The sequence below is a fragment of the Pongo abelii genome, chromosome 9 (genome assembly GCF_028885655.2).
Source record: "Pongo abelii isolate AG06213 chromosome 9, NHGRI_mPonAbe1-v2.0_pri, whole genome shotgun sequence".
NCBI lineage: Eukaryota > Metazoa > Chordata > Mammalia > Primates > Hominidae > Pongo > Pongo abelii.
The window spans coordinates 115346085-115358692 of record NC_071994.2 but is presented as its reverse complement, the minus strand read 5'-3'; the positions used below and the strand labels follow the sequence as shown (position 1 = coordinate 115358692).

Genomic DNA, 12608 nt, shown 5'->3' with positions numbered 1-12608 from the left:
AGCTGAATGTGGTGCCATGCACCTGTAATCCCAGCTACTTGGGAGGCTGAGGCAGGAGGATCATGCATGCCCAGCAGTTTGACGGCAGCCTTGGCAACATAATAAGACCCTGTCTCTACAAAAAAAGTTTTTAAAATATTAGCTGAGTGTGGTGCCACGCACCTGTAGTCCCAGCTACTTGGGAGGCTGAGGCAGGAGGATCACGTGTTCCCAGGAGTTTGAGGCTTCAGTGAGCTATGATCATGCCACTGCACCCAGCCTGGGCAACAGAGTGAGATCCTGTCCCTAAAAGAATAAAATAAAAAATAAAATAAAATTTTAAAGTCCAATAGGCATATAAAAAGGTGCTCAACATCACTAACCATAAGGGAAATACAAATTAAAACCACTATATAAAACCTCACACTCATAAGGATGGCTATTATCAAAAAGACAAGAGATAACAAATGTTGGCAAGGGTGTAGAAGAAAGGGAACTCTAGTACATTGTTGGTGGGAATGTAAATTGGTACAGCCATTATGAAAAACAGTATAGGAGTTCCTAAAGAAATAAAAAATACAGATGACCCTTGAACAACACGGAGCGGGGTAGAGGTGCCAACCCCCTACATAGTCGAAAATCCACACATAACTTTTGACTACTCAAAAATTTAACTACTAATAACCTATTGTTGACTGGAAGCCTTACCAATAACATACAGTTAATTAACACATATTTTGTATCTCATATGTATTATATACTGTATTCTTACAATAAAGCAAACTAGAAAAAAGAAAATAAGAAAATGTTATTAAAGGCCAGGTGTGGTGGTTCAAGCCTGTAATCCAAGCACTTTGGGAGGCCAAGGTGGGCAGATCACCTGAGGTCAGGAGTTCGAGACCAGCCTGGCCAATATGACAAAAACCCATCTCTACTAAAAATACAACGGGCATGATGGCAGATGCCTGTAATCCCAGCTACTCAGGAGGCTGAGGCTGGAGAATTGCTTGAACCCAGGAGGCAGAGGTTGCAGTGAGACGAGATCACGCCGTTGCACCCCAGTCTGGGCAACAAGAGCAAAACTCTGTCTCAAAAAAAATAAAATAAAATGCTATTAAAAGTCATAAGGAAGAGCAAATATATTTACTATTCATTAAGTGGTAGCAGATCATCATAAAGTTCTTCATTCTCGTCTTCACATTGAGTAGTCTGAGGGGGAGAAAGAAGAGGGGTTGGTCTTGCTATCTCAGGGGTGGAGAGGTAGAAGAAAATTTGCATATAAGGACCCATACAGTTCGAATCCATGTTGTTCAGGGTCAACTGTACAACATATGACCCAGCAGTCCCTCTCCTGGGTGTATACTCAAATGAGATGAAATCACCATCTCATGAAAATAGCTGCATTCTTACGTTCATTGCAGCATTATTCATAGTAGTGAAGAAACAGAAACAATGTAAATACCCATTGACAGATGAACGGATAAAGAAAATGTGATATATACACACAATGGAGTATTATTCAATCTTAGAAAAGGAGATCCTGACGTCTGCCACAACATGGATGGACCTGGAAGACATTATGCTAAGTGAAACAGCCAGACACAGAAAGAAAAATATTCTATGAGGCAGGGCGCTGTGGCTCACGCCTGTAATCCCAGCACTTTGGGAGGCCAACGCAGGCAGATCACCTGAAGTCAAGAGTTAGAGACCAGCCTGGCCAACATGGTGAAACCTGGTCTCTACTAAAAATACAAAAATTAGCCAGACGTGTTGGTGCGTGCCTGTAGTCCCAGCTACTCAGGAGGCTGAGGTAGGAGAATCACTTGAACCCGGGAGCAGAGGTTGCAGTGAGCCGAGATCGCACCACTGCACCCCAGCATGAGTGACAGAGTGAGACTCTGTCTCAAAAAAAAAGAAAAGAAAAAAAATTGCATGATCTCATTTTTATGTGGAATTTTTTAAAGAAAATCTCAAATACACAAAGACAATGAAACAGTGGTTACCACCAGGGGGGAGGGGAAGGCAAAGACAAGATGTAGCTCAAAGGATACCAAACAGTAGATATGTAGTATGAACAAGTCTAGAGGTCTAACGTACAAACGTAAGAAATAAAGTTAATAAGATTGTATTCTATCAGAGATTTTTGTTAAACAAGTAGATTTTAACTGCTCTTGTCACACAAAAAAGTGACTATGTGAGATGATAGATATGTTAATCTGCCTCAGTATACTAACCATTTTAATATTTACATGTATCCCATAATATCATGTTGTAAACTTCAGATATATACAATGAGTTTTATTTTTAAAACAAGAACAAAAACAAAACCGGATAAATGGATTCTAAAATTTATAGACATGCAAAAGGCCATGAAAAACCCAGGCAATCTTAAAACAGAAAAGAGATAAACAACCACAGATGTCAAGATCTACCATAAAGCTATAAGTAAGCTTAGTAAGGCATAAGTAAACTTAATAAGTACCATTTTACAAACATTTAAAAAGAAAACTATAGCTAAAAAATAAAGCTACAGCTAGAAACAATGTATATTACATAATTCAAGGAAAAACTTTACATTGGATTCAGCATCAGGAAAAAGTGAATCCCTTCAACTAGGTGGACTGATTGACAGTCTACTTTGCTATCCCTTCTAGCAAACTTTGGTGCTTACGTGTAATAAGGAAATAAGGAACTATCACATATGCTTTTTTTTTTTTTTTCTTGGAGATGGAGTCTTACTGTGTTGCACAGGCTAGGGTGCAGTGGTGAGATCTTGGCTCACTGCAACCTCCACCTCCTGCGTTCAAGTGATACTTCTGCCTGAGGCTCCCAAGTAGCTGGGATTACAGGCACCCACCACCACATCTGGCTAATTTTTGCATTTTTAGTAGAGACGAGGTTTCACCATTTTGGCAGTCCAGGCTGGTCTCAAACTCCTGAGCTCAAGTGATCTGCCTGCCTCAGCCTCCCAAACTGCTGGGATTACAGGCATGAGCCACCATGCCCAGCCACATATGCTTTTAAACACATATCTTGGCTCTCTTTGCCATGTTTCTTACTTATTAGGTATTAAATAAGCTACTGCAAATTATTTTTAATATTAAATAAATGATGAAGCTATGTCTTCAATGCTTTAAAACTACTCTCTCTCATTATTTGCCACAAGGAGACAAGAGAAACATGTAATTCCTAGGTCAGGCATGGTGGCTCATGCCTGTAATCCCAAGACTTTGGGAGGCTGAAGCAGGCAGATCACTTGAGGTCAGGAGTTCGAGACAAGTCTGGCCAACATGGTGAAACCCATCTCTACAAAAAAATTAAAAATTAGCAGGGCATGGTGGTGTGTGCCTATAATCCCAGCTACCCGGGAGGCTGAGGCACAAGAATCTCTTGAACCTGGGAGGTAGAGGTTGCAGTGAGCTGAGATCGCACCATTGCACTCCAGCCTGGGTGACACAGTGAGACTCGGTCTCAAAAGAAAAAAAAGAGAGAGAGAGAGAAAAACATGTAATTCCAAAGCCAAAGCCAGATCTTGGAGTTCAAAATTATTTTGATGACTCTTGACAAATTCTAATGTTTACCTGATCAAGCCCTTCCCCAGCCTTCCTGAGATTCTGTAACTGGTAAACTTCTAGGGTTCTTCCATTATCTTGACAGCACAAATCAATTATAACACAGCCCTGGTCCTCAAAGGCATTGATTTGATGAAATGTAACAAAAGGTTTGCTGTAGTATCTCCCTGGAAGGAGCTGCAGGGAAAACACAAACAATGAAAAAAAATTTTTTTAGTTTTCTTCTTTTTCCCTTTCCTTTAGGAAACAGGTCCAAAAAGTTCAAAATAAGAAGATTAGGAGGATTTTCCCCTCTGAAGATGCAGGTGCAGTATATATAAAAGTAGAATACAGAATGTAGAAGCAAATATGCTTTGATTTAAACATTGCTTGCTTAAGCAATGAACTGGGGCTATTTGATATAGACCAATCAATTGTTACAACGAACTTAAAATCCCTCATGAAATATAGCCCAATGTTTTGAGTGATATGTAAATCTTGGACTCTAACTGCATGGTTAAATAGAAAATATTGCTACTCAGTATACTGATGATAAATTCAGAGACTAATTTTTTTAAGGTGCAGTCATTATTAAATTTTTTTTCTAATGAGATCCAGATAGAGTAAATTTAAGATACTATCTCTTTAGAGAGGTAAAAAGTAGGCAAATATAATAGCGTTATGAATCAGGAGTATAAAAAGATATTCAACCAACATGCTTGGACTTTAGTAGGATTGTCATATTCACATATTAAGAAGCCAAAGAATTGGGCCCGGCGCGGTGGCTCATGCCTGTAATCCCAGCACTTTGGGAGGCTGAGGCGGGTGGATCTTGAGGTCAAGAGATCAAGACCATTCTGGCCAACATGGTGAAACCCTGTCTCTACTAAAAATACAAAAAAATTAGTTGGGTGTGGTGGCACACACCTGTAGTCCCAGCTACTCGGGAGGCTGAGGCAGGAGACTCGCTTGAACCCGGGAGGTGGAGGTTGCAGTGAGCTGAGATCTTACCACTGCACTCCAGCCTAATGATAGAGCAAGATTCCATCTAAAAAAAAATCTCAAAAAAAAAAGAAAAAAGAAACCAGAGAATCAACTAATTAAAGTATTACTGCAAAAATTACAGACGATTTCTGCACAAACAACACCCTCTGTAGCAACTATTATGATATGGAAAAAATCTACGCTAAGAGAGTTTCCTGGACGCCATTTTAATTGAATCAGATCATTAAAAAAGATAAAATCATTTCCTATAATTCTCTAATATGCAAAATGCATTGTACTAATTAATAAGTAGCTAGCTCAACCTATAGAAGAAGGTAATATCCTTGATTAAAAGTGTCTCATGCAAATAATGCCCAGGGAAGGTTAAAAAAAATCAACTATATGGAAATTTGCCTTTGTTTCCAACAATTTTCATGATAAATATACTCATAATACTCCACCTGTCCAGTGCGTTTATCCACCACATGAAACCATGTATTACACTGGGGTTCCCAGCTTATCCCATCTGAAAAGGCCTTTCCCCGAATTTTAGAAGTGGCAATTTTCCACAGGTTCATCTTTAGAGGTTGTTCAATGAAAATTATGTAGTTCCTTGTCATTCCTAAAAGGTTCCAGCAAACAATAAAAATGTTATTTGGCAAACTAGAGTTGTCTGAAATGTGCCAGTTATGGGGACTTGTCTGAATGCCTGGACATGTTACTGATGCCCTAAACAAATGCCAGCCAGAAATACATGTTTACTGTCTCCCAGCTTTACTATACATATTTCCTGTTCCTTTATAAAAAAGGGAACTGCTTAGAATAGCTTGGGTTGCATGTTCTCAGCTTGCTTTTTATCTTTTTTTCCTTTTCTTTTCTTTTTAAATTATTTGGTTTAGGAACAAAGTTAAAAAGTATAGTATTAAAGTGTCCTTTATGATCTTTACATGTATCCCTTAATCCTTTTCCTGCTTATACTGGGGGTAAGAATCTAGAAGCAGTTTGGCTATAATGATTTAAAATACAGAAAATAAATATTCTGAGTAAAAGCTGAATCAATCTATATAGAATATGAATTTCCCCAAAAAATATAGTCAAGACAACCATTTCATGTATGATTACTATTTGTGGGCTTTAAGATTGCCTAAAATTTTAAATTATATCAATTAATTTTTTAGTAATTGCTTATACTAAAGCAACTACAGTATATCTTTTCAAGCAGTCAGCTGGCTAGGGTCAGGAGTATGTGACTAAACAGAATAACCTTACCTGGCATCAAAATGCAACCTTGGTCTCATTATCACCATAGCGTGATAAACTATTAACATAACATTTGCCAAACTAGTCCTTCTGCTACAGCAACATCAAGGCAGGGCCCAGTGAAATTTGCCTTATCTCTGGACTCACCAAAGCTATGGTAGTAAGAAGGTTTCCCCTTCTCTGTAGAGGCAATAGAACATATCACCTGGGCTCCATGGATTGTCTCCCCAAGGTCCACCTTCTCTGGAGGAACCCGAATAACCTTATAGGAGAAACCTGAAAAATGAAAAGTCCTGTCTTACCTGTTTTACATATATTCTAGATTAAAAGACTACCCTTGCACTTGTGGACTTGCCAAAAGCAATTAAGAGATTTATGCAATATGCGTGACACTCTTATTTCCTGAAGGGTTATTTCAAACAAAGATTTGGATCTTAAAAATGTTACCTCTATGAAAATAATTAGCTAAGGTTTTGAAACAGCACATCCAAAGTGATCAACCAATGATTCATTGTACTATAATGCTAACTTCATCTCTAAATCATAGGAAACATTAAGATAGCAGCCAGGCACTGTTCACAATAGCAAAGACTTGCAACCAACCCAAATGCCCCCCAATGATAGACTGGACAAAGAAAATCTGCCACATATACACTGTGTAATACTATGCAGCCATAAAAAAGGATGAGTTCATGTCCTTTGCAGCGACATGGATGACGCTGGAAACCATCATTCTCAGAAAACTAACACCAGGACAGAAAACGAAACACCGCATGTTCTCACTCATAACACACATGGACACTGGGAAGAGAACATCACACACCAGGGCCTTTCAGGGGGTGGGGAGCTAGGGGAGGGATAGCATTAAGAGAAATACCTAATGTAAATGACGGGTTGATGGGTGCAGCAAACCACCATGGCATGTGTATACCTATGTAACAAACCTACACGTTCTGCACATGTACCCCAGAACTTAAAGTATAATAATAAAAAATAGTTATTATATAATGAGGTAAGGATTATAATGGACCTGTCTCATATGTATGGTGAATAAACAGGTCATAGAGTTGAAGTTCTTAAACTCAACTCTTTTGAGTTCTTAAACTCAAAAAAAAAAAAAAGATAGCAGCCAGGAATATCCTCAAACTGTGTTCCTTCCCTCCCCTCCCCTGTTCCAACAACTACAGTCTCCATTTGCACTCATGTCCAACTCCTTCCCTCCAACCCTCTGGACCCCTAGGGTCACTCTGGTTTCCATCCCATCCTTTCTCATCAACATTCTTTCATGCAATCATTCATCTGGCGATTGCTTACTGGCTCTTCAAGAATCAACTCAGATATCCACTCCTCAAGTAGTCTTCCCTGACTCTTCCCCACCCCAAAGGCACTTGGTGCCCCTATTGTATGTCCTCATTGCATCCTCATAGTCATAGCACGTATCTCATTGTATACAATTTTCTGCTTGTTTATCTGCTTTCCAGTACAGTTCTTTATTTATTTATTCTGCAACTACTACTTTTTGAGCACCTATTATATTCCAGACACCATTCTGAGTGTTCTTAGTACTATATTCTAGGCACTTGTATATAGAAATATGCAAAATAGACAAAAATCCCCCCCCTCCTTCCTCCGCCTTCTTCTTCTTCATTTTTTTTAGAGACAGGGCCTTGCACTATCACCCAGGCTGGAGTACAGTGGTGTGATCATAGCTCATTGCAGCCTCGACCTCCTGGTCTCAAGCAATCCTCCCACCTCATCTTCCCAAAGTGCTTCGATTACAGGTGTGAGCCACTGTGCTCAGACAAAATCTCTTATTTTGTCTTATTGTTTTTCTTTTAAATCATATAATAAGTAAAAATACAATGCATCTGATGACAATGAGAACTATAATGGAAAATAAGCCAAGGAATAAGGATCAGGAGTGATCATATGAGGAGTAAGGGCTACTGTTTGCAACTTTAAATATGCTGGTCTGGAAAAGCTTCACTAAGTGGGTCATGTCTGAGTAAACACCTAAAGGAGGTGAGGAAGAAAGCCTTGAGGATATCTGGGAGAAATGCATTCCAGGTGGAGAGAAGAGCAAATGCAAAAGTTCTCAGCCAGGAGCATGATTGGAGTGTTTAAGTATCAGCTAGGAGGCCAGTGTGGCCCTATCGTGATAATCAAGAAGGAGAGTCTAGGAGGTAAGCTCAGAGAAGTGGGTGTGGGTTAAAAGGATAACTCTGGTAACTCTGGTGTTACAGCACTGAAAAGAAACTGAAGTGGGGCAAGGGCAGAATCAGGGCAACTAGTTGAGGGGCTATTGCAGTCATTCAAGTAAGAAGGGATAGTGACTCAAAGTAGAGTGGTGGCCATGGAGGTGGTGTGAAGTGGTTGGATTTTTTATATATTTTGAAGGCATTGCTGAAATTACTTTTTTTTTTTTTTTTGAGACAGGGTCTTACTCTGTCACTCAGGCTGGAGTGCAGTGGTGCAATCACGACTCACTGCAGCCTCAACCTTCTGGTCTCAAGTGATCCTCCCACCTCAGCCTCCCAAGTAGCTGGGACCAAAGGCAAATGCCACTATGTCCAGCTAATGTTTGTATTTTTTGTAGAGATGAGGTCTTGCTATATTGTCCAGGATGGTCTCAACTCCTGAGCTCAAGCAATACACCTGCCTCAGCCTCCCAAAGTGCTGGAATTATAGGCATAAGCCACTGCACCTGACCCTGAAATTACTTTTTTATCAACTGATGTAAGAGGTAAATGTAAAGGATGATTCCACAGTTATTGTCCTTAGCAACTGGAAAGATGGAGTTAGTATCTCCTGAGACGGGGAAGACTCATCTTAAGGAGAGAAAGAAATAAGCCAGGCACAATGGTGCATGCCTATAGTCCAGCTGCTTGGGAGGATGTCTTGAGCCCAGGAGTTCAAGTCCAGCCTAAGCGACATAGCAAGACCCCATCTCTAATCGAAGAAAGAAAAAGAAGAAGAAGGAAGAAGAAAGAGGAATGAGGGAGGGAGGGAAAGAAGGGAAGGAAAGGAAGGAGAACAAGGAAGATAGAAGAAGGAGGAGGAGGAGGAGGAGAGGAGGAGGAGGTGGCGGTGGTTTAGAGGAAAATATCAGGAGTCTGGTTTTTGACAAGTTAATTTTGTAATGCCTATTAGACATCCTAGGAAGAATGCTGAGTAAGCAATTGGATATAAAATACTTGGGAGGTCTAGGTTGGGGATATAGATATGTTTTGAGAACACACTATATACAAAAAACATCATGCTTTGTACAGTGATGAAAGAAATATTAGACAAGCTCTATAGTCCAAGAGTACTCTATTATTGTCTCTAATATTAGTCTGAAGAACATATTTTAAATAAGTATTAAAAACCAACTGGATTGATTAATGTTTACAGGATTTTTATAAATTTTTAAAAGCCTTTTAAAAATATCTAGAAAAGCTAAAACCAAAGCTTTTTACTTCCTAAAGGTAGCAATTACTAGCAAGCATTTTACTGTATTACAATGAGAATCACTAAGTCTCCCCCAAATGTCTATCAAGTAGTCGAGCTCCCTGCAGTTGCCTGCACATTGAGTTCCAGTTCAAAAACTTCTCACTGAACCAAATAATCAAGTGAAGGAAAAAAAAACCAGTAGATTCAGTGTTCGTTGGGATTAGGAGAAGATAAAGAGATGAATTTCCTGTCTCAGCAATTGGATTACTCAATTCACGGAATTTAAACACATTAGTTAATGAATTGTTCTAACTGCAAGTCTTGAAGGCATTAGGTAAGACAAACAGACACCCAAGAAACACCCAGCAGAGGAATGTCCGGAAAGATTGGACCTGCCCAATACTGTCAGCTGAACTCTGGGAGACTCTCCAGGAGTTTGTATAAGGAGCAAACTGAGGCAAAGTAACAAGCACAGGCTCTCATGATTGGTGGCTGGGTTAATCAGTGAGATCTAGGGGCCACTTGCACCAAGATCACCCAGAGACGATGTTAAAATGCAAATTATTGGCCCCTTTTCAGTTCTACTAAACCAGAATCCCTGAAGATGAATGAAATCCAGATGATTCTATCTACATTCCAGATTATTATTAGGCACATTAAAGGTTGAAAATCACAGATCTAGTTACTATTATTTTAGAATATGTAATTTAGGCCAGGCGCAGTGGCTTGTGCCTGAAATCCCAGCACTTTGGGAGGCCGAGGCAGATGGATCACTTGAGGTCAGGAGTTCAAGACCAGCCTGGCCAACATGGCTGAAACCCTGTCTCTACTAAAAATACAAAAATTAGCTGGGCATGGTGGCAAGCACCTGTAATCCCAGCTACTCAGGAGACTGAGGCAGGAGAATCACTTGAATCTAGGAGGTGGAGGTGACAGTGAGCTGAGATCGTGCCACTGCATTCCAGCCTGGGCAACAGAGCGAGGCTTCGTTAAAAAAAAAAAAAAAAAAAAAAAAAGTGTAATTGACCAGGCACGGTGACTCACGCCTGTAATCCCAGCACTTTGGGAGGCCCAGGTGGGCAGATCACGAGGTCAGGAGATCAAGACCATCCCGGCCAACATGGTGAAACCTCGTCTCTACTAAAAACACAAAAATTAGCCAGCCATGGTGGAGGACACCTGTAGTCCTAGCTACTCTGGAGGCTGAGGCAGGACAATCGCTTGAACCTGGGAGGCAGAGGTTACAGTGAGCCGAGATTGCACCACTGCACTCCAGCCTGGCAACAGAGCAAGACTCCATCTCAAAAAAAAAAAAAAAAAATGTAGTTTAGAATGGTGAAATAGTATTTGTCATATTATGAATGAGTTACAAAGTTAGCTACTTGGTTAACAGAGTTAATTTATTATAAAATTGAGTTTTTTAATGATCAAGATAAGATAGATGGACCGAAAACTGCTGGGTTCATGGATCCATTTTGCTGAAACATTTTACTTAGAAGGATGTTTGCTTTTTCCTATAACAGTGTTGAAGAATCCTCCTTATCTGAGATCAAGTAATAAAGAGGAGAGAGAGCTGGGTGTAAGGTGTCCAGAGCACCCTCTCTCTACTCGTGCCAGTAAAAAACAAACCTATAGTATTCATCTTTATATACACACCGTGCCTGGTCTCAATTATTTCTAAAAAGACCTTTATTGCAACTTTACCATATGGCCCAAAGGAGTTCCCCATATTGTATGCTGTTCCATCTGGGTCGTAATGAGGATGTGCAGTTGCTCCATTCACAGCAATAAATTTGCTCCAATCTACCTGCAAATTTGAGACCACTGGAGATTTTTAATGGCAGATCTCTATTTACATGCATAAATAGTAGAAATATCTAATGTTTTTAAAAATATGATATGAAAACTGCAATGTAAGCCCTAATTTCTTGCCTCTGAGAAATAAAAATTATTTTTCCCACTAAAAAAAAGAAATCAAGATTAAAACAACAAACAAAAACACATCACCACTACTAACAACAAAACCACCCTGAATAAATTTGCCTAATATCACAGGAAAATTCAAAAGAAGCATAAGAATTAAAATTAAAAATCTAGTCTAAAATTTTCTTTTTAATTAATATGTTATGTAAAGGAAATACAGGTATAGACAACCTCCAGTCCAATACTAACCATAGCTAGGAAGAACACCCCAACTAGCCAAAGCAGATCAGTACTATTCTATTTCTCCTTTACCCTAGCCTTCAGATATTAGGACTAAGGAAGGAGTTTAGAATTATATTTAAGGAAAACCAACCCAGAGGCCATCAGGCCAGAGGGTAAAGGTGACCTGCATCATGAATAACTTTCTTTTTGTGTAGTTAAGGCTTCAATTTCTTCTTGATATATACTACTCTAAAAAGTATTTCAAATCGAAAGAAATGTTAGGATCTATTTTATTCATTTTTTTTTTTTACCTGTACTTTACCTTTTCTGTTTTTTCCAGAGTTTCAATGTCCACTTTATTCATAAAGTTGGTCTCAGTGCAGAGGTAGTAATCACCCTTGTACCGCACATAGTTGACATTAGTGTTGTCAGTCATGGCTGAAACCAAACCCTAGAGTTATTTAAGTACCACAGCTTACTGTAGCCAACGCTAAGCACACACTCAAAGGGAGAAAGCAGTTTCAACATCCTCTCACATACACAAAATATCTATTTTCAAGATTTATGTTTGTATAGATGGTTATATATCATAATAGTTTAAATAATCATCACTATCACCTGCAGCTTTACCAGGCAGCTCAAACCTGGACATGAAACGTTCAAAAACATTCTTGCATGGATCCGGGAGAGCCAGTGTGCCAAATTCTGAGATCACAATTCGGTTTTTAGCACTGTTGGCCTTATATGTATCACTCTGTAGAAACTTGCTCCTGTATGTCACTGTGCCCTTTGCCATCCTGAACTGGTGAAGCAGTGCCATCCCATCAAACCAATGATTGTACCTTCAAACAGGAGAAAATAAATAAATATTAGTAAGAAAACATGGGATAAAAATGAGGGACAGAGTGATAGATCTTCATTTCAAATATAAAGATAAGGAAATGGGACAGGTTCCCAGCATAACCTGATTATTCAGAGAACTTGAAATTATGGGAGGATAGCATTTTGGGTATATCCTAGGTATAAAAGGAAAGAATAGGCCAGGCGCAGTGGCTCACACCCGTAATCCCAGCACTTTGGGAGGCCGAGGCGGGTGGATCAAGAGGTCAGGAGATCGAGACCATCCCGGCTAACATGGTGAAACCCTGTTTCTACTAAAAAATACAAAAAATTAACCGGGCATGGTGGCACACGCCTGTAGTCCCAGCTACTCGGGAGGCTGAGGCAGGAGAATGGAGTGAACTCGGGAGGCGAAGC

At 39.6% G+C, this 12608-nt stretch overlaps 1 protein-coding gene across 1 annotated transcript in view; it reads right to left on the bottom strand.

Moving 5' to 3' along the window:
* Nucleotides 1-12608, bottom strand: part of BCO2 (beta-carotene oxygenase 2) — a 42897-nt gene that overhangs the window by 12422 nt on the left and 17867 nt on the right. Inside the window, exons 3-8 of the mRNA XM_054525076.2 lie at nt 11970-12193; nt 11674-11789; nt 10911-11013; nt 5922-6050; nt 4976-5136; nt 3561-3728 (exon numbers count right to left, since the gene is read on the bottom strand). Coding sequence (XP_054381051.1) covers nt 3561-3728; nt 4976-5136; nt 5922-6050; nt 10911-11013; nt 11674-11789; nt 11970-12193 — 901 coding nt within the window. The remainder of the gene's footprint in view (nt 1-3560; nt 3729-4975; nt 5137-5921; nt 6051-10910; nt 11014-11673; nt 11790-11969; nt 12194-12608) is intronic.